The 27,658-nt window shown below is 34.8% G+C and overlaps 1 protein-coding gene across 8 annotated transcripts in view; it reads right to left on the bottom strand.

Annotated features, from left to right (window-relative positions):
• Positions 1 to 27,658, bottom strand: part of LOC135076983 (modifier of mdg4-like) — a 351,682-nt gene that overhangs the window by 34,412 nt on the left and 289,612 nt on the right. The window contains exon 5 of one of the 8 annotated variants that reach the window (XM_063971555.1): positions 15,739 to 16,051. The exons of 5 other annotated variants lie outside the window; for them this stretch is intronic. In XM_063971555.1, coding sequence (XP_063827625.1) covers positions 15,816 to 16,051 — 236 coding nt within the window. In that variant the 3' untranslated portion in view covers positions 15,739 to 15,815. Of the gene's footprint in view, positions 1 to 15,738; positions 16,052 to 16,476; positions 16,756 to 21,057; positions 21,306 to 27,658 lie in introns of those variants that run through there. 2 more of the 8 variants (XM_063971557.1, XM_063971563.1) reach the window with 2 other exon arrangements.

The raw sequence follows: 27,658 nt of genomic DNA, 5'->3' as shown, positions 1-27,658 counted from the left end.
TAACTGAATTTACTGACATTCTTACCGATACATTAGTAAGAACAAATTCTGGTGATTTTGATTTAAAATCATCAAGATTACTGGGTGTACAATCTCCTGAAAAAAGCGATGAAGCTGTGAATAAAGATTATGTTGATAAGTGTGTTCAAGAACTGAAAAATGAAATGAAAACAATACAAAATAATGTCAAAAAGTACTTAAACAATTTGGAAAAACTGACTACTAACCATTTAAGTACATTGTATTACACAAAACAAGAAATTGATGTCATGGTTGGAGCTAAACCTGATAAGAATGAGTAAACAAGATATAGTAAACGAGATTCACAAAGCAGCACGAAGAAATTTCTCTCGTAGACACACGATTATAAAAGGAATAGACGACTTATGGCAAGCTGATCTTATTGATTTACAGAAATATTCGTCATTTAATAAAGGATATAAATATGTTTTAGTAGTTATTGACGCTTTTTCAAAATATGTATGGGTTAGACCTTTGAAATCCAAATCAAAAAATTGTGTTACGAGTGCAATGCAAAATATATTATCTAAATCGACAAGAAAGCCTACAAACTTGCAAACAGACCTGGGGACAGAGTTTTATAATACTTCTTTTAAGCAGTTAATGAAAAAACATGGCGTAAATCATTATTCCACATACTCTGTTAAAAAAGCTTCTATTGTAGAACGAGTAATAAGAACTTTAAAATCACACCTTTACAAGATGTTTAGTTTGTGCGGACGATATGAATGGTTCCATAATAATTTAAATTCAGCTGTGCATTACTATAACAATACTTTACATCGAATCACGAAATTCAAGCCGGTTGATGTTAACAATAATAATGAGACATTAGTCAGGTGTAACATTGTTAAATCCCAAAAGCGGAATGTACGTCAAAGGTCATCGTTTCAAGTCGGTGATTATGTTCGTATAAGTAAATTCAAAGGAGATTTTTATAAAGGTTATACCCCTAATTGGTCTACCGAAATATTTCGCATTATTAAAGTAAATAAAACCAATCCTCAAACTTATCAAATAGAAGACAAACACAATCTAAATATTCTGGGTTCTTTTTACGGATTTGAATTACAGAAAACCAAGTTTCCAGATATTTATCTCATTGAAAAGGTAATAAAAAAGAAAGGAAATAAGCTATTGGTAAAATGGTTAGGTTTAAGTGATGAGGAGAACAGCTGGGTGGACAAAAGTGAATTAGTAGTCTAGGTATATAAAACCTGATGATAATTATTATCTCATATCACTCTGTGCTTATCGATGAAGGAAGGCAGTGGTATTATTAATACTTTGATAGATAATTTACCGTTCGAGTTACATTTACCTGGATATCAATTTTGTGGTCCTGGAACAAAACTTCAGAAACGGTTACTTAGAGGCGAAAGAGGAGTAAACAAATTGGATGAAGCTTGCATGTATCACGATATTGCTTACAACAATAAAGATTCTAGTGCTCGACACAACGCTGACGTAGAACTTTTAAACATGGCTAAGAAGAGAATGAAATCGAAGGATGCCAGAACCGGAGAAAAGATAGCATCGTGGATAGTAAAAAATGCAATGAAGGCTAAAATTAGGGCGGGCTCTGGTGTAAAATCATTTATGTCGGGTATTAAAAAAATACGAACACAAATTAAAAAACTAAAATCGAAGGACAAACATTCTACTATACAATATGCATATGCTGCTGCAAAAAAACTATTTTCAAATAAAAAAGGAATAAAATTACCACGGTGTATTCCCATTCCAAAATATGGCGGACTCTTACCTCTCATTCCCATATTTGCGGGATTATCAGCCTTGGGTTCTCTAGCGGGAGGTGCAGCAGGTATTGCGAAAGCTGTTAATGATTCTAAAGCTGCACAGAAGAGTCTTCAGGAGTCTGAACGCCATAATAGAATGATGGAAGCGGTAGCTCTTGGAAAAGGATTGTATATAAAACCGCATAAAAAAGGAGCTGGTTTATACTTAAATCCTTCAAAAAACTAATCAAACGGCTACCCAGACGTGCTCTCACAAATTTTGATATATTAGAACACGCTAGTGATATACCATTCTTTCGCGGTGTATTTATGAGAGATAAATTACCTTTGAAGGCCAAAAAGATTGAGTGTGGTATACTAAATTTGGATAGCAGCAAAAATCCTGGAACGCATTGGGTAGCCTTTGTAAAGCAAAACGATTACGCAGAATATTATGATAGTTTTGGAAATTTAAAACCGCCGTTGGAATTAGTTAAGTATTTACATAACTTACCAATAAACTATAATTATGTACAACATCAAAGGTTTGGAACCACAAACTGTGGTCACTTATGTCTAAAATTTTTAAGAAACTATTGGATAAAGCATTTATATAACAAATGTAATAAATAAAATTGTCAGTATAAAAATGTCTTTCACTGTGTCCATAACCGGGGTAGGAGCCTGTTTAATTACAAACTATTCACCAACGTTGGAATTACGAGGAGACTACGAATGCGGTCTTATATATTTTTCAACTTTCAATTCTATTCCTAACATAGATGAAAGAAACAATAAATTTTATTATGGTGATAGCGAAGTCATTAAAATTCCTGAAGGGTCTTACGAGCTTCAGGATATATGTGATTATTTAAAAAGTAACATAAAGAACACCGTATTAAAACTAACCTGCAACAACAATACCTTGAAGACAAATATATGTTGTTCCAAAGATGTTCACTTCAATAAGAAAGAATCAATTGGTAAAATATTAGGATTTGGTATGGGGACGATAAATGCTAATATAAGTACTGAGTCTGAGTATCCCGTCAGCATTGTATCAACAACCATCGTGCGGATCGAATGCGATGTAGTTAGTGGTTCTTTTGTAAATGGGAAAGCAAGTCATATTATTTACGAGTTTGTACCTAATGTACCACCTGGTTATCGAATAATTGAAATACCTAAAAACTTAATTTATTTTCCTGTTAACAAAGATTCCATAAGTGCTATTAACATAAGATTGTTGGACGCTGAAAATAAAGAAATAAATTTACGTGGAGAAGAAGTTCAACTGTACTTACACTTCAGAAAAAAATGTTGAATTTCAATAAAAACCCAATCACCTCGAGTACTCAAGTCAGTTCTAAAAGAACACCTCATAAAGACACATCCCTTCAAGTAAAAAAGAAGCTAACCAAGAATAATAAAGCATTTCTTAAGCTAGTTGGTTTAATAAAATGAATATTTTAAATATATCTCAACAAACACCATACGATAATAGTATTGAAAGTTTTGAATACCATTCATACAAACCATACGTAACCAGTTTCAACAAGAACGATGAAATACGGATACCTATCAATCAACAGGACCTGTACGTGCTGCCTTCACTCAGTAGTTTATACATCGAGGGTAAAGTGAACGTCTTTAATAGCACGACTAAAGAAAAAGTATCAAATGTACATTTTGTCAATAATCCAGCGTTGTTTCTATTTCAAGACATACGATACGAACTAAATGGGGTAGAAATAGATAAAGTTAAGAATGCAGGTATTACGACGACAATAAAATCTTATCTATCCTTAAATGATAATGAGTCTAAGTGTGCAAAAGTTTGGGGTTGGTCGCCCACGGGCACAAACAATGCAGCTGGTGGATCATTTTCCGCATCTATTCCGCTAAACAAGATATTAGGATTTGCAGAAGATTATGATAAAATTATCATTAACTGTAAACACGAGTTAGTATTGCTGAGAAGCAATACTAATCTCAATGCAATCAAACTTAATACAGGTGAAATAGTAGATGACATTATAATTAATAAAATAGTTTGGCGAGTTCCACACATTAAAGTATCAGATAGAGAAAGAATTAATCTATTAAAACATTTAGAAAAAGATCGACCTATTCCATTAGCATATCGTAATTGGGACCTATATGAATATCCACTACTACCTAAAACTCGTAAACATACGTGGTCTATTAAAACTTCATCGCAAATAGAGAAACCACGATTTGTTGTAATCGCGTTACAAACTAACCGCAAACATAACGCTCACTCGTCAATGGCTGAGTTTGACCACTGTCATGTACGTGATGTAAGAGTCTTTCTAAATTCGTCATATTACCCATACGAAGGACTAAATGTTAGTTTTTCCGAAGACAAGATTACTTTATTATATGAGCAGTACACAAGATTTCAACAGTCGTATCACGGACGTCGACCAGAGCCGTTGATGAGCTTGAAGGAATTCAGAGACGTGGCTCCCTTATTTGTTATCGACTGTTCGAGGCAACACGAAACTTTGAAAGGATCGATCGATGTAAGAGTTGAAATCGAAACAGATCAAGAAATACCCGATCAGACCGCTGCTTACTGTTTGATTTTAAACGATTGTATATTTGAGTACAAACCTTTGAGCAATATAGTAAAGAAATTATCATGAATATCAACACAGCAATTGTGGATATTCAAGGGTTCAAAAATAGTGTTAATGAATTTATAGTTAAAGAACTTGCTATGGCTACCCAAGAGCATACTTACATATTTTTGGTAAAACCACCATATCCGTTCAATTCATTAACCGCTGAAGAGAAAAAGCAGGTTCGCTGGATCGAAAGAAACAGAGGCTACCGCTGGAGTGAAGGATATGTAGACTATAGAGAATTTCAAAGAATTATTAAACCTTACTTAAAAGACAAAAAGATTTTTGTAAAAGGAGACGAAAAGATCAATTGGGTGCAGGATCTATGTGGAAAAGAAAATAATATTGTAGATATAAGTAATTTAAGTGCTCCTAACTTAAATACTCTTCATAAAATGTATTGTTCAGATAATACTGCATTATATAATTGTATTTATCATAAGAAAATTTGTGCATTAAAAAATGTAGTATGCATAAAGAAATGGTGTGTTGAAAATAAAGTTAATTTATGATTTTTAAATAAACTATACTTATTAAAAGGCATTACCGTCTTTAATTTATCGATCCTTCAAGTAAAAAATAATTAAGTCTAAATAGTAAAAGTAATTGTTTCCTATTTGAGGTGGTGAAAAAATAAACACGTTTAGTTTCTAGACTTTATTGCTACTTTCTTATAAAACTATTATTTAACCTAAGTACATATTTATACTTAAAACTAAAGATTATCACTACACAACTTTTTTGAAATTTTTCTTATAACACTATCAGTCATATCCATTATTTCGTCATTGTGTTCTGTCACCACATACTGCGCACTCAGCACCACATTGTCCTCACTGTCACTGTGCTCCGGGTCCCGCGCCGTCGAACAGGAAGGCTCGCTGGTTAGGTCACTCACCCGTATTTGTATGAGCCGAATGCCTCTCGAGCGTTCCCTGTTGATAACGTAGGACTTTGCAGAACTACGTCGCTTTTTCTTGGCCTCAGCCTTCCGCCGAACCTTCTTTTCCCGCAAGGCTTGGGGCTCGGTCGTCTCAGGCCTGTCCATTAGTTCCTGACAGGCTTGAGTGAGCCCTTCCCAGGGATCACAGGTGTACTGGGACAGCATGATGTTGGTGTCATCAGAGTTTTCCATGATCTGAAAAGTAAAACAATTGTTAGTGTTCGTATTATAATACAATAATACCTATACCAATAAACCTTAGAAATTGTATACTTACCGAAAATGTATTCTCTCGCTTGTCTGGAGGTGTGGAATAATATGGAGTGAATGAGCTCTCGTGGTGTTGAAATATTTATTAAAAATTATGTTTAGTACAGATACTTTATTACGAAATCGCTGAATTTGCAAAACTGAACGGATGTATTGTATCAGCGTATTGCAAATTACAATATTGCGTGATTACGCTTATTTGACGATTTTTATGAGTTTAAATAAAACCATAAATTGTGTAAATTATTAAATGTTTATTTCTATTAACTTATAAATAATTACAATATTTATGAAATAAATTAAAATTAACCTTACACCTATAGTTAGTTAGTTTAGCCTAAATGATTATTATAATATATTTCAGCATAATGTAAAGCATTAAATTAAGGAACTATGACCCCATGCCTTTGTGGAAACTTTGTCGGGCATTATGAAACGTTTGTCATCAGCATTTGATAAAGCAATTTTATTTACTGTCTGGGTGAAAATATTATGCTTAATACATTTAAACAGAATATTTTTTCTGCGCACTATTTTATCATTGAGTAATACATCATTGTAATCGGATGCGTTCAAATGTTTGATAACATTCTTTCTAATGCCTTTTGCCTTTTTGATTACATCAGTTTCAGTTTTAATGCAGTACAGTTTTGATCTTAGCCCTACAAATTCAGTCATAATACGTCCGCCAAGTTCATCTTTGAACAAACCCGGTACTTTTTTGTTCATAATCGGAAGATCGTGCTGGTTTTGCGAAGCGTAATTACTGGTGTCGAAATATCGCAAGAAATTTTGTTTTATGTCTCTGTATACATCTTTAGTCTGTATTTCATAGATAAAACTATCAGTGTCCGTGTAACATAATTGCACTTTATGACCGTAGTGAGGCTTTATGACAGAGTAATGAAACTGATACATATGGCTTTTTGAAAGCTCTAAAACAGCAAAACCTACGTAAATCGGCTTGTCGAGTATAATTCTTTCCGGTTTCATTTGAACGGCTACTAAGTTTTCAGTAAAAATGGTAGCGCTGTGAAAATTTGGTCGTGAAATTAACTTTGCCGCAGAGATAGATCGATTCGTTCGATTGGTATCGTCCTGCCATTGATTCACTAATTTTACGTTTACTCTACGCTCAGTATCTTCTAAGGTTTTTCCAAAGACAGAATTATTCATGAGCTTAAATAAGTCTTGTTGAAATGGTGTTTCTGCTTTCTTTCTCAATTCGGTGTTAAGATTAATATATTCCGCTAAGAATTTACTTTGCTTGAATGTAACTACCCGATGTATTTTTTTCAAAATCAAACCATGATTTAAACACGTTTTTAAATGTACGTAATGAATTACATAATTGTATTTTGAGTATAAATTCGGCACTAATTTAGAAGTTGTACCTCCTGGAGGTATAAATTTCTCCGCGCAAAATGGATAGTCGTTATGAGTACAGTGCAACTCTTCGGGGTACAACAAATCAACTTCTAGTATAAATCCATATTCTGCATCGTCTGAAACGTTTGTAATATGTAATCTATCAATTTCGTGTTGTTCAAGAAATTTAAAATTAGCTACTGGCAAGGACTGACACATGCTGTAACCGTATAGATTATTACAGTCGATGTATAAGAGAAAAGAATCTGGTTTAGTTTCATCGTAATTATCCATGTAAATGTTGTTCGCGCTAGCTAGCCTGGTAGAACAAAGACAAATCCCACCCCGCACGCCTTTCTGTACGAGGCGTATAATTTCTAAGTCAGACAGTAGCTCCAACTCTACGCCCGTTTTCAATAACATCGCGTCAAATGATAAACTTGGTGCTGTTAAGTAAAAAGCTGGATCTAGATGATAATTTCTTTTACATACCGCTCTAAAATTTTCAAAGATATCTGTCAACAAATAAACATCGGTTTTAAGATAAAGATCAGTATATTCTCCCAAATTAGAAATATTAAAAGTATTCCAGACCAATTTCGCGTGCATGTAATCTTCATCGCTAATGCCCTCATCAGTCAAAGTATTATAAAAACTTTCCTTAGAGGGCAGATGTTTCTTAGAATACGATTTCCAAGATTTCATATAATCGTAAGGATAAACACCCTTACGGGTTAATAATTCAAATTCTCTATCTTCGGTAAAACAACGTTTTAAGTGAACAAAATCGGATTTGTGTAGACCGTTTCCCAATTTTTCTAAGCTTGTCCCTAAAAACTTAAAAGAGTCTACAAATCTTATTTGGGCAAATTTACTATCAGACATCTTTAAAAATTTTGTAAAAGAAATGTAATTCTCTTTGTTCTTCGGTATTACTTTTATGGGACCCGAACTTTCAGCCAATTCTTTAATGAATAGATGACAGTCATAGCCCGCTAGGTTATGAAAAAAGACGGGAATTAATTTAGGCAGGCTGTACTGTAAATTACAGTGTTGGTGAGCGGCACCCCGGTAGCGGCCTGTCAAGTGACAGTGGTCCCTTACTTTATCAAACAGTATTAAACCATTACAAATGTGACACACATCAGCTTCAGCATGTATTTTAGCATCGTTTTCATCGAACACCATTGGCACATCGACACTCAAAATGTCATAAATCTTTTCTATATCTTTGTAAAGACTTTTAAGAAATTTATGAACACAGTCAAGTCCGCGATACGAAACAAAACTATTAAGATTTTCGTCAAACGAGCACACTACGTTATAAGCAAACGCCGCTGGAATGTGTTGTTTTTGATTTAAAGTAAAACTACAAGAGGGACTCGGTTCACAAGTTGCTATCGGTTTAAGAAGAGTTTCAAAATCAGCATACACAACGAAAGGAATATCTTGTTTCCGATTAAAATTTTTAAAATTAAGATAACTACCTTGTTCCGGTAGCACAGTGGTTACGCCGCTACAAACGTGACCATCAAGTTTTTCTTCAGATGCAAAGAAAAGTAAACAATCGTCACAGAAGTATATCTTATTATGGTGTTTTGTTATTTGAGCTCGTACAAGACGTGACAAATTCTTTATCAAAACATAGTGTGATTTGTTTCCATTTTCAAGAAGTAATAAATTAATCCTAGTTTTCCTTTTAAATTCTGATCTATAAATTGGCCCCACAATGCGCTTATTCTTTACGGAATATACATTGATGCTTAAAAATCTATTATTATTTTCAAATGTTTTAATATCTGTAAAAGTGACAGGAAAGTTTAACCCATGCACGTTTAACACGTCTTCAAAAGGAGGGTACGAACCTGTACGATCAGTATTGCGTTTAGCTGGATAAAGCGCTGCAATGATGCTCCACAAAAAGCAAAAGTTATCAGCGTTTTTAACGTTGATACAAGCTTTTTTCCTTTTTAAATGAAGTGGTAAATCCACATAGGTTGAACCTGCTCCACTTAACGGATCAAACTTGTTAATATTGATTTCAACATATATGTTATTTAAAAATCCCCAGCCACTGTCACGATCCTGAAACTCTTCGACTTTTTTACACAATGTACGGACGACGGAGTTAAATACTTGGTCGTAATTAAAGTTGCGATGAATAATCATATTCTTAGTCGCGAATGATTTTATATCTTGCGTATCGCTTTTTAACAAAATAAAATTACCAAAATACTCTAAATTAATTTTTAAACTAATGTATTGCTTTAAAGATTTTTCTATAAGAACGAGCAACTTAGAACGTATACTATTTAAGAATATCTCAGGTAAAGTCGACTCGTTTCCCGCGTTCGCTAGTATCCTATACGAAGCGATACGGCCTCTGAAGGCAGAGGAGATCTTAACTACGCCGTCCTCTACCGGAGCTGCGCATTTGTTCTTATGCGCGTTACTCCGCAAATGCCCTACCCAATGCGTATTGTCTACACGTGCTGAACAAGCCGTACAAAAAGGCATGGTTTTTATATACTTTACTTTATGCTGAAATAAATTTCTTTAAGGTTAGTTCCTTATTAAAATAACTAATACTAAAAACTAGGAAAATTACTTTGAAATCCTAATACTTCTAAAAAGTCAGTATGTATAGATCTACCACATACCAAGTGTAACGACTTCACGCGCACTTTGCCGTGTTCTTTAACAGACTTACCTGTTACCTCTCTAAACAACAAACCTTAGTTAGGTACCTACCTTTGTACCAAAAATCAAACGTACCTACCTATACCTTGTATTGTACCCTGAATACCAGTTACCTGTTGTGTTGTTATTGTATTTTCTATGTGTAACTTGGTATGTGGTCGACTATACTTACAAAACTAGAAGGAATTAGGAAATTCAAAGAATACAATTTATTAACTAAAATAATTTTTATTATTTACTATTTACTATTAACTAAAATAAATTTTTATTATTTAATATTTACTTTATTACTATAAAATACAGGCTCTCGATCTTCAAATAATTTCTTCAGACTCTTCATAAATTTCTGAAGATCTTGCCACTCCGATGTGCCGGTGTTCAGCTGGACCTTCGCGGTGAGCAGCGCCTTCTTGTAGCGCTCCGCGGGCAACACCTTGAGCGCGTCGCTGGTGGTGTAGGCGCGCACCTCTACGTAGTAGGTGCCGTCGAGCGGAGCGGTGCGCCGCACGGAGCCGTTGGCGACCTTGGTCGTCAGGCTGCTGTCCAGCTGCTGGTGAGCCGCGGAACCCCGACGTTGGGAGTTCTCGACCGCTAGCGTCTCGTCCTCGTCGGATAACAATCCGAAGAGATCTTTAGATCTCTTTGACGAAGCTCTGAAATTAAAAATTAATATTATTAATACTTGACTCGCAGAAACACTCTTTCAAGTACAGGTGCTATAATAAATAGCGTTGTTTAAAAGCCTGTACTTGGAAATCATTCATCTTCATTTGTAACACAGTATCTAAAGACAAAAGCATTCAATCAACATATATACACACATAAATCTTCGCTTACATACCACTGAACTATCCACTTACCTAGATTTTAGAGTTCACTTAACACGCTCACACAGACACACAGACACACACACACACGCATTTATGATACCAACCACTTACCGAGATTTTTAATAAACATATAACTACACACATACTTAACATACATACACATACATTGTTTGCTTACATAGCACTGAACCATCCACTAATTAGATTTCAGAGTTCACTCAACACGCTCATACATTCACACACACTCACACGCATTCGTGAAACGAACCACTTACCGAGATTTTCAATCAACATACACATACTCATACGCACATAGTTGGAACATCCACTTACCGGGGTTTAGAGACACGTTTCTTTTTCGGTACTTGCGGCTCAGCCTCACACTCGGAGTCGGATCTGTAGGGACAAATATAATGATTCAGTAAACTGACGGGATGCCTGCGCATCTATGATCTTAAACTTTTCTCATCCCAAAGTGTTTACTTACGTGTGATGAGAGCGTTAAAGATCAATGATGATGCACTAGGAATAAAATTATGTTTGTTGAATGAACCTGAATGCACTGTACCTTGATTTGACTGGCGTCTTCCTCTTCGGCGTATATTTGCGAGAACTGGAGGCAGCAGCGCTGTCTCCGAACACGGATTCGATCTCGGAGTCGGACCTGTAAAGATAAAGTAAAATTCTATGTAGTAATCGAAGTCTCATCAGCGGACCAGCTGAAGGTGGACGGATGGATGGTTATCTGCTAGATGATAAAGTTGGGGTGACTCCAAGAATTGCAAAGAAAAAGAAACAAAGTAAATAAATAAAAAAACTTACATGATTTTTACCTTGGTGATGGAGCAGGGATTCTGAAGAGCAGAGATTCTGGAGGGCAGAGATTCTGGAGCACTGCGCAATAGCTACTTGAGCAGCAATTACTAGATAATTACTTGTTGCGGTACTGTGGTGACAATCACCGAAACACCCCAATTTATAACGCGATTATTGTGGAGTTCGCAAAAACAGTTATAGTGTTGTAAAAAGTACGGAGCAGTTACCTAGTATAAAATATGAGTTACCACGTCGTAACTACATTTGTTACATTATGAGAATAGCCTTTTTAATTTAACGTAAAAATAAATATTTGTAATATTTAGATGCGCAACATATTTTTACAAAAATAACACCTCTTATTCTACTGGTTGATATAGGTAATCGATGGCATGCCCACAGAAATCTAAAATAGAGAACATTAAAATCATCTGAAATTATGAAATATAAAAACGGAGTACCTAGTTATATAATTATATTTATCACGTATCGAAGTTATCAAGTATCAGACAGTATCGCCCATAATATTTTTGTCCCATCCCTAGTTGAGAAGCGCACCAGCCCGATGCGTGCGGTGAAAAATGCAAGCAAGCAGACTTACAACCACGTGGTGCATAGCACTCCGCATGTTTGCTTGACCTCAATTTATTAATATGGTATTTTTCCAAGTTTATTTAAATCAATAGTTATTACTTTATACCTAATTATATAAAAACGACATTTATCTGAAACGAATTATTTTTATCACAGTAGAATGTATTATGAAAATAAGTATGTAAAATGTAAATACTTTTATTTTTAAGCCATTTTAATTAGCCTTATTTACATCAAATCTAAAATATTACAAATTATTAAAACAAGTCGTAAAATCAAGGTTTCGATCATTAGCATTAACTATTTTAGCAATACTACGGAATGGTGATAGCAAATGGTATAAAACACCTTTTTAATTAAATAATCAGAGCAATTTTGAATTAAGTATATTATCTTAGAGTTTAACTATCATTAAACAGATATTTTTAATAATTGCAGAATAACAATAAAACAAATAAACATTATGTCTTATTTTACTTCATTTTGTATAAATGTTAGACGGCTAAGTTAGTGTTGAGTTTCTTGTAAACAATCATCTGTTCCCACTTTGGTTGATATAAGTTGGAATCTATTAGTTTGATATAAAAAAACATCTTACTTCTTACTAATATTATAAATGCGAAATTTGGATGTCTAGATGTATGGATGTCTGGATGGATGTTTGTTACTCTTTCACGCAAAAACTACTGAACGGATTTTGATGAAACTTTGCAGTATTATAGTTTATAACCCAGAATAACATATAGGCTATAATTTATAACGATCTCTGACAAAAAAATTCACGCGGATGAAGCAGCGGGCAACAGCTAGTGTTTAAGCTAACACGATGCGTGGATGTGTGTTAAGCTAAGGTCTAATTGATGACTGCATGTCTGACACTCATGACAACTCTATAGTCTGACATCACGGTATACACGAGTCACACGAGTGTAGAGTAAACTACATACGCCTTACCCGAAAGTAAAAGCTAAACAATTTAATGTGACATTGCTCATGCAATTACGTAGGTGATTAAATTTCAAGTTGTTATAATGAAACGTGAAAACGCCTAAAACACATTTTTTCAGGTCCAGGTTTAAAAATAAGTTGCGCTGGCTCAACTATAATAGAATCTTATATCATATAAAAAAAAAAAAAAAAAAAAAAACATCTTCTGCAGTGTGTTTTAATGAAATTCTTTAAATAGACGAACATTTTGTGTTTTTATACATACACCTGCTTTGAAAGATTTGAGGTTCTTATATCATAAGACCCTTGAGAATATATTTTGTCAGTAATTATAAGTTTAAATTTTCACGTAGGTACCTACTTATTTATTTTTTAAAGGAATAAAGTCTTACAGAAACGTCAACAGTTATAGCAAACCTGAAGTATAAATCCTAGCAGTCTTTATATAAAAGGAAATAAATATAATGACAGCATGTCATATTTCGGAGCGGCTTTCTTAAGACAAGATTCCTGGTCTACCAAAGTAAACAACGTATAAAACTTTACATTGATTGAGGCGCTTATTTCAATAATTTACCTACATTATTTCTTATTTACGTTCATAATTATCAAATACTTACGTATTTTGCATACATTTAGTAATAAAGAAGAACGCCTTACGTTCAGAGTACCGTTAGTTCAACTTTGTCGGCTGTTTGGTGTAACTGTAGTGGTTCAGAACGGACTACCATGCCGAGAGGTCCCGGGTTCGATTCCCGGCCGGGCGGAAATTGAAATGATGAATTTTAATTTATGTGACGGGTCTGGATGTTACTATGATATGTATAATATGTATGTATTTAAAAAAGTATATAAGTAGTATAATACGTTAAGCTAGCACCATAACACAAGCATTAAGTTGCTTACTTTGAGGTTAGCTGGCACTTTGTGAAATTGTCCAAAGATTTATTATAATTTCTTATTATATTATTGTAATTTATATGTTAAAATATCAATTTAATTAAAACATCAGAAACGAGTGCATAAGGCACAAACAATAGTTACTTTTGTCGCAGTGTCAGCAGCGTTATTTCCGGCGCGCGTTTCGATGCGTGTGACGCAACAAGTCGACGACAGTGGCGGGGGCCGTGTTATTTCAATATAAATTTATCCATTACACATTAAATAATTAGATAACTATATTATTTACTCGAGTATGCGAAGCCAGCTTCGAATAATGGCATGGTAACAGATCAGCATGCTGAAGTGTTATCAGTAAGTTGTATTTCATGTGGGTAATGTATTAACAACGATTGTAAATTTTTTTGTGGTTCTCGTTTCCGAAAGCAGGTGCGCTGCGCGGTGCGAGGTCGAGCGCGCTATGCGTTGCTAATGAGTAGTATGGAATTGGGCAATTCTAGATCATCTGGAGCGAGCAGCGTTAGCGACGAGCGACAGTGATCTAGAATGCCCAATTCCATACTACTTATGCACCCTGTGCCGCACTGAAGTAGGGAAGTCTGGTGGTATTCTAGGGATGTGAAATACAAATATCGATAGTTTAATTAAAAAAAGTAACAAACAAAGATGAATTAATGTTTTTCAATAAAACAAGGATAGCAAAAGTGTTTTTGGCACTGAACACATTAAGGTTCGGCCAAACCAACGCGATCACAAGCGATCAGCCGGCGTGCAGCGATGGCGACCAGACTAAAATGCATTGATCGCCATCGCTGCACGCCGGCTGTTCGCGTGTGATCGCGTTGGTTTGGCCGAACCTTTTGGCGTGCTCGCTAGTGACTGTGTAAAAAAATGACATGATATACACTCGCCTGCAAAACTAAGTACATACCTACTTAACTTTTAATTGTTTTTCTAAGGTAGTATTATCTTGAATATCTCAAAGTTATTGCAATTTTAAAAGTGTGATATTTAACTAAATTAGTAAGACACGGGTCTTAACGCGACGTTACATTATGTACTCACGGCTTGACGTTTCGGCTGCGATGCTGCAGTCGGACGACGCCGCGAGCCGCCAGTCTTCTTGTGGCCACGGCAGGTGGACGTTGGTATCACCTTAAGAATAGAGTATACTTTTATAATCCAACAACCATGCAGCAACTGAAGCTGAGCATGCGGCAAAAATTTGTTTTTTTTTTCTTTGAATATTAATAATAATGCATTTATTGACATACACCTGAGGGCTGAGTGTGAGCTTTTTTCAAACGCGCTCACTAGTGAGCGCGTCAAAAAATGACATTAAATGTATGACGGATTGTACAGCGCCCCTAGCGGGAAACTTTAAAATACTAAATTTTCATACATTTTTTAAACGCGCTCACTAGTGAGTGCGTTTGATTTAAACTCACACTCAGCCCACTGAAGGCGTTCGTGAATAACTTGTTTAGTATAAAAATTATAGCTATATTCAAAATACAGGGCTTATGCACCCTGTGCCGCACTGAAGTAGGGAAGTCTGGTAGGTATTCTAGGGATGTGAAATACAAATATCGATATTTTAAATTAAGTTTTAATAAAAGTTAAAAAAGTAACAAACAAAGATGAATTAATGTTTTTCAATAAAACAAGGATAGCAAAAGTGTTTTTGGCACTGAACACATGCAGTTAAAGTTTTTTTAACTTTTTTATCAGCTTCGCGGCTGGTTAAAGACCTTCGGAGTTTTTGATAACACCCGACACAATTCCTCTTCTTAATTCCTTTTTCCAAATTGTGTTTTCCAAGTTTTTGTGCGGGTTCTGAAAAGATTAATTTATTATTTTATTTTTAATTTATATGTGTTTGCGTGCGTGCATGGATTTGATGTGGATGTATATTATGTAGGTACATGTGTATGTGTTATTGTGAATTAAAATTACCTGTATCTAAGTATAACTATATTCTTAACAATATTCTTGCTGAGACGTTAAATCCCGCATAATATTCAAGTATAATTTTATCCTAAACCTTAATAAACATGCCGTTAATAATGGTGAATTCAGGGGGCCGATGGTTATGATCCAGGTTGCCCTTGACGTAGGAATAGTCCTTGTTGCTGATTTTGAAGGTAGATTTGCAGCGGCTCGTCCCGTAGGTACACCGCCAAATTGAGGTCAATATGGATTTTGAGCTGCAGTAGTAGGTGAATCTGTCTACAACTCCCACTAATTTTCCAGACGGTTTTCGGTAGAAGGAAACTGAAAATTAACGAAATTATTATTCTCTCATCATATATTGTGTGAATAGAAATCTGTCCAAGTGGGGATTCTCGGATGGCTCAAGTGTAGTTTTGTTCCCCAGTCGACAAAGCACATGATGTCGTGCCCTGTGTGGCCAAACAACTGCACGCAGGAAGATTTAATTAAGGCTACTGACGACGCCACTCTTATGGCGGATTTTGGGCTGACACTGTATTGTACAGGTTTGTTGTCGACACGATACGTAAGAAGATTAGTATATACAAATTACTAATAGTCCCGTTAACCCCTGCGAAGGTCCCGCTTTCTACGGATACGACCCGTCACCGACACCATTGGGATATTTAATTTTGTAGCTTAAACAAAATAGGTGAACACTTTATTTTACACCACATATTATAACAAGAAAAAAAAAATGGTACAAACAAAAGAGACGGTACAATTAACATTTCAAATTAGAGAAAAATCTTAAAGTTTGTAGTAAAGTCCGTTCTCGGTGATGAAGCGGGGTGGATCGTGATTGTGCTGAAGATCCTGCTTGAGGAAGGAGTTATCCTCGTTACTAAGGGTGAAGCGTGAGGAGCACATTTTGCTATTTGTGCAGCGCCATTGATGGGTTTTGGAAGACTTGCAGGAGCAGTAGTAGGTGTACCGGTTGACTATGGCCACAATTTTCCCATCGGGATGCTTGTTGTAGAATTGCACTGAAACGCCAACAATGATTAACCACAAGAAAAGTATTTATAAATTACTTATAGTAATTTTGTCACAGATCGTCATAAATTGTAGCCTATATGTTATTCTGGGTTATAAACAATAATACTGTAAAGTGTCATCAAAATCCGTTCAATAGTTTTTTGCGTGAAAGAATAACAAACATTCAGACATCCAGACATCCAAACTTTCGCATTTATAATATTAGTAGGATTCATTAATTTAATATTTATAATTTAAGACTACAATCCGGGTCTTTTCAAGGCGAGAGTGAATAGGCACTTACAAAGCAGATATGTAGGCATCCTAGACTGCATCCCACTTAACATCAGGTGCGATTGTGGTCAAATACCTGCCTTGTAAATTAAAAAGAATGTCCCCATCAGTTCCTGGAATTAAGCTAAATATTAAGTTTGTGTTACTCGTACCAGTTGGTTCGGCGGGATTTAAGCTACCGTTCCTCAGATCTCGAGTAGGCCAGTTACATGCGGCCAAGTAGATTTCATTTGTCTTTGTTCTTTTTTAATAATATCTTGGCTTCGTGGATTTGGAAACCAAGTCAGAAGGTCAACCGTATCTTGTAAATCGTCCATAAAGCGATATTTAAATTGGAATTAGATGTTTTTGGAAAGATTTAAAATGCAAAAATATGATTTTATTTTATTTTTCTTTATTCAGAAAACCACATTTAACTTTTTTTTAACGGAATTTATTTTAACAAAAAAAACTGTTAATGTCAATCTCTCCAGAAATATGCGAGTACATTATTTAAATATCAATTAATAGCTTCAGATTGCACATGTTATTTCATAATTCGTTTGTCTATTTAGGTACCTACTTTATTTACAGAAGGGATAAAACGATAGTAAAATATAATTATTTATATGAAATCGAGATCCATCAACAAATTAATTCTTAGCTGTTAAAACACTGTAGTACCAATTGAAAAAAATATATTGATACATTATTATTTCAAAACTTAATACTTAGTCGATAACAATCAAAAACAGGAATCAAAAATGTACATCATTACAATATTTACAGATTAAGTATTAGATCCATAATAAGCGAAATGCAGTCATAAAGAACATTTTTTTACAATAGTATTATTTTCTCTCGAGATTCAACGCGCATTTCTTCATAATATCACATACCTAATAAACATTAGGCACTAACAAAAAAACAAATTATGAAAGGTAGAGTTTCCATGAGAGCCTTTCAAAATCAGTCAATTTGCGCTAGAAAGTGACCTAGCGAGAAACGTCATCAAGGTCAGTGTGCTTACCATGAGTTTACATTGGTTTAATAAAATTACATTTAGGCTGAGTTGCACCACCTAACTTGAACCGTAACTATAACGATAACCGGATTTTTTTTTGTATGGAGTTTAACAGATTTTTGACGTTTGTCAAAGTTAAAGTATGACGATGCAACCCAGCCTAAATATATGACAGAGTGTAGAGCGCGCCCTTAACGGACATAAAGAACTAAAATCGTCATAGATTTTTACCCACTCGCTAGCTTTTGGTGTAAACTCATGGTAAAGCTACTGAGGTCACTAAACTTCGACCGCCTTCTCCTTTTTTAGATTCCAACTTTGACAACTGTCTCCAAAAAAATCCAACTGTTGGCGATCAACTAAGGCTAAAGTACACCACCTTATTTTAAACATAACATTGACAATAACCGGTGCTTTTTATTAAGTTTGACAGATTTTTGACGTTTGTCAAAGTTAAAGTAAGATGGGCAACTCAGCCCAAGTAATATTCCTCTGCTTAATATAACTTGACCTTAGTTAAAATACCATCTCGTATAACAAACGGCGGCGCAGAGTGATTATGGTCCAGTCTACTTAGGAGCATCATATTCCTCTTGTCTATGGCGAACCTGGCTCTACATTGCCTTGCGTTGGTACACCGGTACATGTCTCTGGTCACTCCTTTCCTTATGCAGTAGTAGGTGTACCCCTCTATGATCGCTAGCAACTTTCCCGCCGGATTTTGAGCCCATAGACCGGTGAAGAAATTTTCACCTAAAATAAGAATTAAGTTATTAAATTCCTAGATTAGTTATCGTTATCGTTTCAGCCGAAAGACGTCCACTGCTGGACAAAGACCTCCCCCAAGGATTTCCACAAAGACCGGTCCTGCGCCGCTTGCATCCAGGTACCTCCCGCGACTTTCACCAGATCGTCGGTCCACCTAGTGGGAGGCCTGCCTGCTGGAGGATCGTTGTATGTGAAGGTATTATTCGAATCGTTCGTTTTTTTTTTCAGTAATTAAAGAAAAATGATAAATTAAGAGGTAGAAATTTAAGAGGTGAAAATCCATATCAGACGCATCCAAGGCGAGATAGGATTATGCATTATCACTATTGAGAAAAAAATATATTTATGGGTAAGTTCAGCGTCGCTCCGAATTACACAGGCACAAAATCTAATATGGCAATAGGCTTGTTTCCTAAAAAAAATTTTTTAGTCCGGAAATTTTAATATAAAAAAATATTAAACGCGTATATTTTTAATTGTCAATCAAACAAATAATTACAACGTTATGGTGCGTTGAATATCCGCGCGACGTCACAAAGTGCTGCACTTTTAAGCACTCATTGACGTCACGGGCCTCTTCTTTTTAACTTTGGCGCGCTTTATCTCTTTAAATTTTAATTTGTTTGAAAAAGTGAAAAATACGTGACGAGTATTTTTTGATAAGTTAATTATCGGACTAATTAAAACTCTTGCTTTTTTACCCAAGAAACATCCCTATTATTATGGAAATGTCACGCCCTTCACGCAGTCAAGCAGAGATTCAATCAAAACTCGTAAGATGGACAGACGACCTCATATAGACAGTAGGAAGGCGTTGGAAACCAATCTGGAAATCATATGTTCAGCAGTGGATGTCTATCTCACTCCACTCTCTCTCCTGAAGTTTGTATGGACATTACAACTTGGTACTTACCAAATGGGGTTATTCCGTATTCGACCCACGATAACTCAACCCACTCATTATTTTTTCCTTACACAACCCAATTTTGTTCCTTACTCTACCCACAACAAATTTTTAATTTTATGTTCCTTATTCACCCCAAAAACATTCTTAGCTCAACCCATTTTAAAACCACTTAAAAAATATAAGATTTTTTTTTTTTGATAAAAGCAATTAAAGAAAACATTCACCCAAACAAGTTTATTCACACATTACAATATTCGACTAGACTAGATAATACTTTTATGTTCTAAAAATTCACAATTTATTATTTGACTAGATTATTTATACATTAAGAGATTGGAATATTCTCAAATTATATCGTAATTAGTCATAATTATTTATGCTCGTAGATACATTTTAGTTCACAACGCTTGCGGAATGCCATTTTCACTTTTTTACATGAGTATTTAGCAAAATATTTCAACATAAAAAGTTGATTAAAAATATTGAGATCATAATTTAAATAAAAAGTAATAAATAATAAATAAAAAGATTATTAAAAATGTAAAAAAAGCAGTTTACTTAAACCAAAGGTGGAATGTTAAAATTGTTTTACATAATTAACTACAATGTTATAGCTTGGACTACCTATAGAAGCTCTAAATCGCTTTGTGAGGTAACAAGCTATCGCCCTATTTTTATACTATGAACTATACTAATTATGCCACCTATATTGCCAAGAAAGACTTCTCACTTTTAAAACAACTATAAGTAAAATATTCGTCTAAGCGCACCCATTTTGAAGCGCACCTAAATTATTCTTCGAAGCGCATCTATGTTTACTAATATAATTATTTTGTACTCTATGTACCAGGATAAACTTAACATAGGTGCACTGCGAGGAATAGTTTAGGTGCGCTTCATGAGGTGCGCCTCAAAATGGGTGCGCTGCGAAGTTATACCTCTTAAAATTACGTACTTGAGAGATTCTTTGATAACAACAATGTGGTTGTTGATTCGTATCCCGCAAGGGACAAATACCCGGACTCATAGATATGTATTTTAACATATTAATAGACCGAGGTGAGTAGTAACAAAGGAGAGTTGTGACATTGTCGAATTTTTTAAACTCCTTAACTATAAGGGAGGTCGTAACAGTGGGCATTTTTTTAGTTCAAGTCACGAGCTACCAAATACGCGCTGTTGCGATATGCTGATAGTTTAATAGGTTTGCAATATTCGACAATATCACAACTCACTGTTACAACTCACCTTGGTCTCCCCTACAGCCGCCATAACACATGCTCTGCTTTCTCAGGCTATTTACGAGGACAATTTAAAAAGAAGGTGATGTTTAAAAAACATCGGGGTCAAATCTTATAACTTTATGTACACGCCGTCGCGGACGACGAAATTTGGTGGTTTGTGGTCATGTATCAGGTTTCCCCTGATGATCCTCCAGTCGAACTTGGACATGACGAAGCGGGCTCTGCAGTTGGAACCGTTAGTACACCTCCAGATGTCAGTCCTGAAGCCCTTTTTGTTGCAGTAGTAAGTGAACCCGTTGACGATGACCGCTTGCTTCCCATTCCGGTGGGTGACCCAAGTCACTGAAAGCAGATGAAGGTGTTAGTTTCTGAAGGTCAAGAAAAATCAATTAAAGCAATCAACCATACTATTGCTATTAATACGAACACCAGTCTGTTACATTTTCAAGGTTTTCTAATACCGGAACCCACGCGGGCGAAGACTGGGGCAAATTAAGTAAATGTAACAGTAGGTGTCAATTTTTTTATGTTTTTTTATCTTCTTCGTACAATCCTGTTCATTTATTGAGGTTGTTTATAGAATTGAAACATGCCTTTAGAATTTATTAATGATTTATTTAATCCATTAAATTAATTATTTCCAATCCATTATTATGTGCTTTGTGCATGATAATGTGAAACGCAAAGTAAATATACGCTAGGTATATAAAATATCACTATCACTACATAGTATAAAACAAAGTCGCTTTCCGCTGTCTGTCCCTATGTAGGTATGCTTAGATATTTAAAACTACGCAGTGGTTTTTGATGCGGTTTAATAGATAGAGTGATTCAAGAGGAAGGTTTATTTGTATACTTTGTACCCGTGCGAAGCCGGGGCGGGTCACTAGTTATTAAAAAAAAATACAACATCAGCAAAACTATCCGAATCTTAGAGGCGTAGAACCAAAAATCGTTTGAACTTAATTTGATGTTTGTCTCAATTTTCCGAAGCAGGTATACTTGGTTCATGGTTATGTCCAGTCTCATTAATAATCACATCGTTTCTTGTTTTTAATGAAGCTTTGCACTTATTAATAAATCTTTTCGCACATCGCCACATTTTTGTCCCATCTTTGTTTGTTCTTCTGATGGTATACTGGTAACCGGCTCGACATAAAAGTTCTCTGCCCCTTTGAGTCATCGCCCATCTTGGTTGATCTAAAATTAATAAATATTTATGTAACACTTTGCACAATATGATTTACACTGACTGACAGTGGCCTACCGGTAAATAAATAAAAATCATATTGAAATTTCATATGTTTTATTCTTTAATTTCTTTAATAAGTATATTATTAATAAAACACACAATGCATAACAGCTTAGTTAAATTGATCGACTAAAAAGCTGATAATTATTGTGGTCTTACTTAGTATTATAGTCTTTTTCACCTAAGATGATCCGTATGACGTTTCGAGTTTGAAAGATTTAGAGATGTCACATAAATAAACCATAGCGATTTATCTATCGATTTTTTTCGAAGAGTAAGTAAAACCTACTTTTAGAGAAATATTTTGTATAGGTGTTATTTAACAAAAAACATGTTTTTTTTTAATTACAAATATTATTGTAACAATTTTTTATTGATAATATTCAAATTTCATGGTTCGTGTTCAAAAAAACGATTCCTAAAAAGTACTGGTTCTGTTTCTTTAAATTAAAAACTATTAATTTATTTTCAATGCGTTTATTAAAGTCAATAATCGAAAAATATAGTTGATTTTTGTGATGTTTTTAATAACTAAGTATTCAATGCAATCGATTAATGAACCGCGGAAATAATCGATTTTATTATACAAGAAATACCCCAGCACTAAATCTATTCCGTTTCACACATTGCGTACATTAAATAAAAAATATTTTTACATCGTATTTAATTAAAATATAATCAATAGACTCTGATTTTACTATATATTTCAAGACAAGTAGTTAATTTATTATATTGCTAATAAAATACAAATATTTTTTCAAAAATATTCTGCATATGTAGTATGCGTAATATGGATAACCTTGAAGTGTCATACGGATCATCTTATGTGAAAAAGACTATAAACACTAATGGCTATTGATAAAATAAGCATGTATCTAAACCTAAAATTATCAAAAAGTTAACTATCAGAAGTAATAGAAGTAACTTGTAAAATTATCGAGTGATTCTGTTCTTTTTATCCACCAGATTCATAAAAGACGTACTGTTCCACTCTAATCTGGTTTGGGCATATGTTTTATAATAATTTAAATCTGATTTAAGTTGTATAAGTAAGTCTAGAAAATAACTATGCGATTATTAGTTCAACAAGCACAAATTCGAATAGTGATTATAACTTTAAAAGTCAATAATAGATTCAAGTCTTTAAATATTTCAATTCATTATTTATATAATAATAATAATAAAAACCACAAGCAGAAGAACTAGAAAGCTATTGGTCAAGAATATGGGAAAACCCAGTTACACACAATTACGAAGCCCCCTGGATTGATAGTGAGAAGAATAGAACCCAACAAATAGAGCCAATGGATTTTGAAATGGTATCAGTAGAAGTATTCCAAAACGTTTTGAGAAAATTACATAATTGGAAAGCGACTGGGACAGATCAAATTCATAATTATTGGATAAAGAAATATATATATCTACACCCCTTCCTCCACAATTACATAAACAGGTTCATACAAAACCCGCAAACTATGCCCGAATACATAACTACAGGAATTACATATATGCTACCTAAGGACCCAAATGATCTTTCCAATCCGGCCAAGTATCGACCCATTACCTGCCTGCAAACAATATACAAAATAATAACAGCCTGCCTTACGCAAATGATTTACAAACATATAGATACATTCCAAATTCTAACAGAACAACAGAAAGGATGCCGTAAACTCAGCCAAGGATGCAAGGAACAGTTGATAATAGATTCGGTGGTATTACAGCAAGTTCAAAGAAGGAAAAAAGACTTATTTACTATGTACATCGACTATAAAAAAGCATATGATTCAGTACCCCACTCATGGTTACTTAAAGTACTTGAAATCTATAAATTACACCCTCAGATAATAAGCTTTCTTGAAACATCGATGAAGAACTGGAGCACCAAACTAAAACTTAACACTGCAGATAACACAATAGAAACCCAACCTATAAAAATTCAAAGAGGCATATTTCAGGGAGACGCGTTGAGCCCTCTTTGGTTCTGCCTTGCCCTCAACCCCCTCTCAAATCATCTTAACAGTATAGATACAGGATATAATTTTTATTACCACAACAACAATAATATAGAGAATACTTACGAATTAACGGATACTAAATTAAACCACTTGTTTTACATGGACGATATCAAACTTTATGCATCGAATGAGGAAGATCTACATCATCTGGCTGAAGTCACAGAAAATTACACAAAAGATATATGCATGGAGTTTGGTATCGACAAGTGTAAAATCAATTCTATAAAAGCAGGACAAAACTATAAACACACATACCGCCTTGAAACCGGAGAGCAAATAGAAGCACTAGAAGAAAATGAAACTTATAAATACCTCGGTTATAATCAATCTAAACAGATACACCAGAAGAAAACCAAAGAAGCCCTCATACAAAAATTCAAACACAGATTAAATATCACACTTAAAACACAATTATATGCAAAACATACCATCAAAGCTATTAACACTTTCGCTATCCCTATTCTCACTTACTCTTTTGGTATCATAAAGTGGACTAATTCAGAACTCAAAGGTTTACAACGCAATATTAATACTACAATGACTAAAAGTAGGAAGCATCACCCCCGATCTTGCATTCAAAGGCTGACTCTCCCTCGAAGTGAGGGAGGAAGAGGTCTTATTGATATAATAAATCTTCACAATAAGCAAATATCTAATCTCCGTTCTTATTTCCAGACCAAAGCAGAAACATCGCCGATACATGCAGCAATTACATTGAATGATCAACGTTTAACGCCCCTTAATTTACAAGATAGAAATCTACAGAAAAATGAAAAACTTACTGACAATAAAACTAAAATTGCTGAATGGGCCCAGAAGTCGCTACATGGCAGACATCGCAACGACTTAAACCAAACTAACGTCGACAAAAATGCGTCGAACGAATGGTTAAGTCGAGGCGAGCTGTTCCCAGAGACGGAGGGTTTTATTTTAGCCATACAAGACCAAGTAATAGAAACCAGGAATTACCAGAAATATATAATGAAAACCCACAACTTACCCACCGATTTATGTAGAAAGTGCAATAGTTCCTCTGAAACAATCCAACATATTACAGGTGCTTGTAAATCCATAGCTCAAACAGATTACAAACATAGACACGACCAAGTTGCCAACATCATTCACCAAAAATTAGCCGTAATGTTTAAACTTTTGCAAGGACCCCCAGTAGCATATTACAAATATACCCCCTTAACAGTTATAGAAAACGACACCCATAAATTATATTTTGACAGAGCAATATTAACTGACAAGACCACGCACTATAATAGACCAGATATTACAATTATTGACAAGCTTAACAGAACAGCCCACCTCATAGATATCGCAATACCAAACACCCACAACCTACAATCAACGATAGGTGAAAAGTTAAGCAAATATATTGACTTAAAAGAAGAAGTAAAACGTATATGGAAATTACAGAAAGTTACTATAGTCCCAATAGTTCTGTCTACAACCGGAGTCATACCTAAACAGTTACATCAGTCCCTGCACACCCTCAATCTTCCAAAACATACATACATACAGCTACAAAAGGCTGTCATACTTAACACATGCCGAATAGTTCGAAAGTTTTTACAGGTAGATGAAATAGTTCAAATCCGCCCACCTTCACAAGAACAAAGAAGAATTGTTTCACTTCAAAATACTACCACAGATAGCACAATATGTTAACAAACTAAATTCATTTATTTATTTCCTAAGTTATATTAAATCTTAACTAGATAGCACTTGGCTTTGGCCCGTGCTATCCGGAATACCAGCTACCTATTGGCTGAGATAAAAAAATATATAAAAAATAATAATAATAATAATAATAATAATAAAATGTTTTATTTGACAAAAAGGGCGACATCACATTAAAATTTACACAAATTACAAAAAGAAAAACATTGTGCCCTGCTGTCAAATAGGGGCCCGCTCAGCATTAATCGGGGCACGCCGTGGGAATGCCTCGACACTGATTTTCAGCGGGTCCCTTGACGTTGCTGCGCCCAACCGCCGAAGGAGAAGCACTCCGTAAAGTGCCTGTCCGTCGGCGGGAACACGCAAATAGGAGGGCAGCAAAGGGGGCATACAGGCAGTCAATATTAATGAACATAATAATACAAAAAAACAACACAAAATTAAAAAAAATAATAACAATTAATCTTACCAGCACTAAAGCTGAGATAAAAATATACGATAATAACAATAAAGACAACAATAATTTTGCAATCCACGATATATAAGTGTGGCCATGACCATAAGTACCGTGAACGGATCCGATCACGACACGACACCACCCTTGCGTTGCAAAGTCCATTGCCGTCAAAGAAAAAGAAAGGAAAAAAAAAAAAAAAGTCATAAGATGGTGATTTTTAGAGCACCGTCATTTTAAATAAATAAATTGCAATATTTCTTTGACCGTCGTCAGCCATAACTTCCCTCAATCACGTTTTTGTTTTGTGCCACGTAATCACTGTAAATACCAACAAGCAACAATCAAACAGAGGAGGGACGTACTTGTCATGAGGATACTATGGGTGTGGGTTTTGTGGTTGTGATTTCGCTGCGACAAGATGCCGCTTTGGCAGTTCGAAAGATCAGACTTACATATAAAATAATCTATTAGAATCTGATGATAAGGGTAGACTAATACAGTAGAACGCCGATTATCCGAATTAATTGGGACCTGGGTCGATTCGGATAATCGAAAATTCGGATAATCGGACATGGTAATAACGAAAAAACGTGTTAAAAACGAACTGACACACATATAATAAACTTTATTAACTGTGTTTAGAGTGCTACAATAACGCTCAGTTGAAAAATATCTAGACTCCTGTAAGTTCCAACTTGTTACAATACAACAAAACAAAAATTACTAGGTTTAATTTTTTTATATTACGCTTAGAACTGATTCGGATAATTGGCGATTCGGTTAATCGGCGTTCGGATAATCGGCGTTCTACTGTACCATGGTACTATTACTTATTCTGTGCTAATACTTGAGTATCGTTTCATAATAGATTCCTGCTTTGTAAATATGTATAAACATACTTATCTACATACTACACAATCATTACAACGATTTTGTAATTAAGAATAATCCTTTTAAACACCTACTTATCTATTACAATTTTTAATTTTATCAATTTTTAAGTCTAATACAATTTTAAACTATACAAGGTGACTCGCTCACGCAACTCTCTCGGTCATCATTTTTACTGTCTCGCCCGTCCGCTCGGTAGGTGTGATCAAGGCTTAAACATTAGTGTGCTGACCATGAGTTTATGTTAGAAAAATCTATGAAGATTTGAGTTCTTGAAAGTAGCCGCTAGGGGCACTGTAATCAGTATGACAATCTGTTATCTGTCTTTTTTTTTCGCAGTCGCTAGCGAGCACACCTACTGTTGGGTTTTAACTCACAGGTGTGATTG

The sequence above is a fragment of the Ostrinia nubilalis genome, chromosome 12 (genome assembly GCF_963855985.1).
Source record: "Ostrinia nubilalis chromosome 12, ilOstNubi1.1, whole genome shotgun sequence".
In the NCBI taxonomy this organism is placed as follows: domain Eukaryota; kingdom Metazoa; phylum Arthropoda; class Insecta; order Lepidoptera; family Crambidae; genus Ostrinia; species Ostrinia nubilalis.
This window is presented reverse-complemented; position numbering and strand designations above follow the sequence as displayed.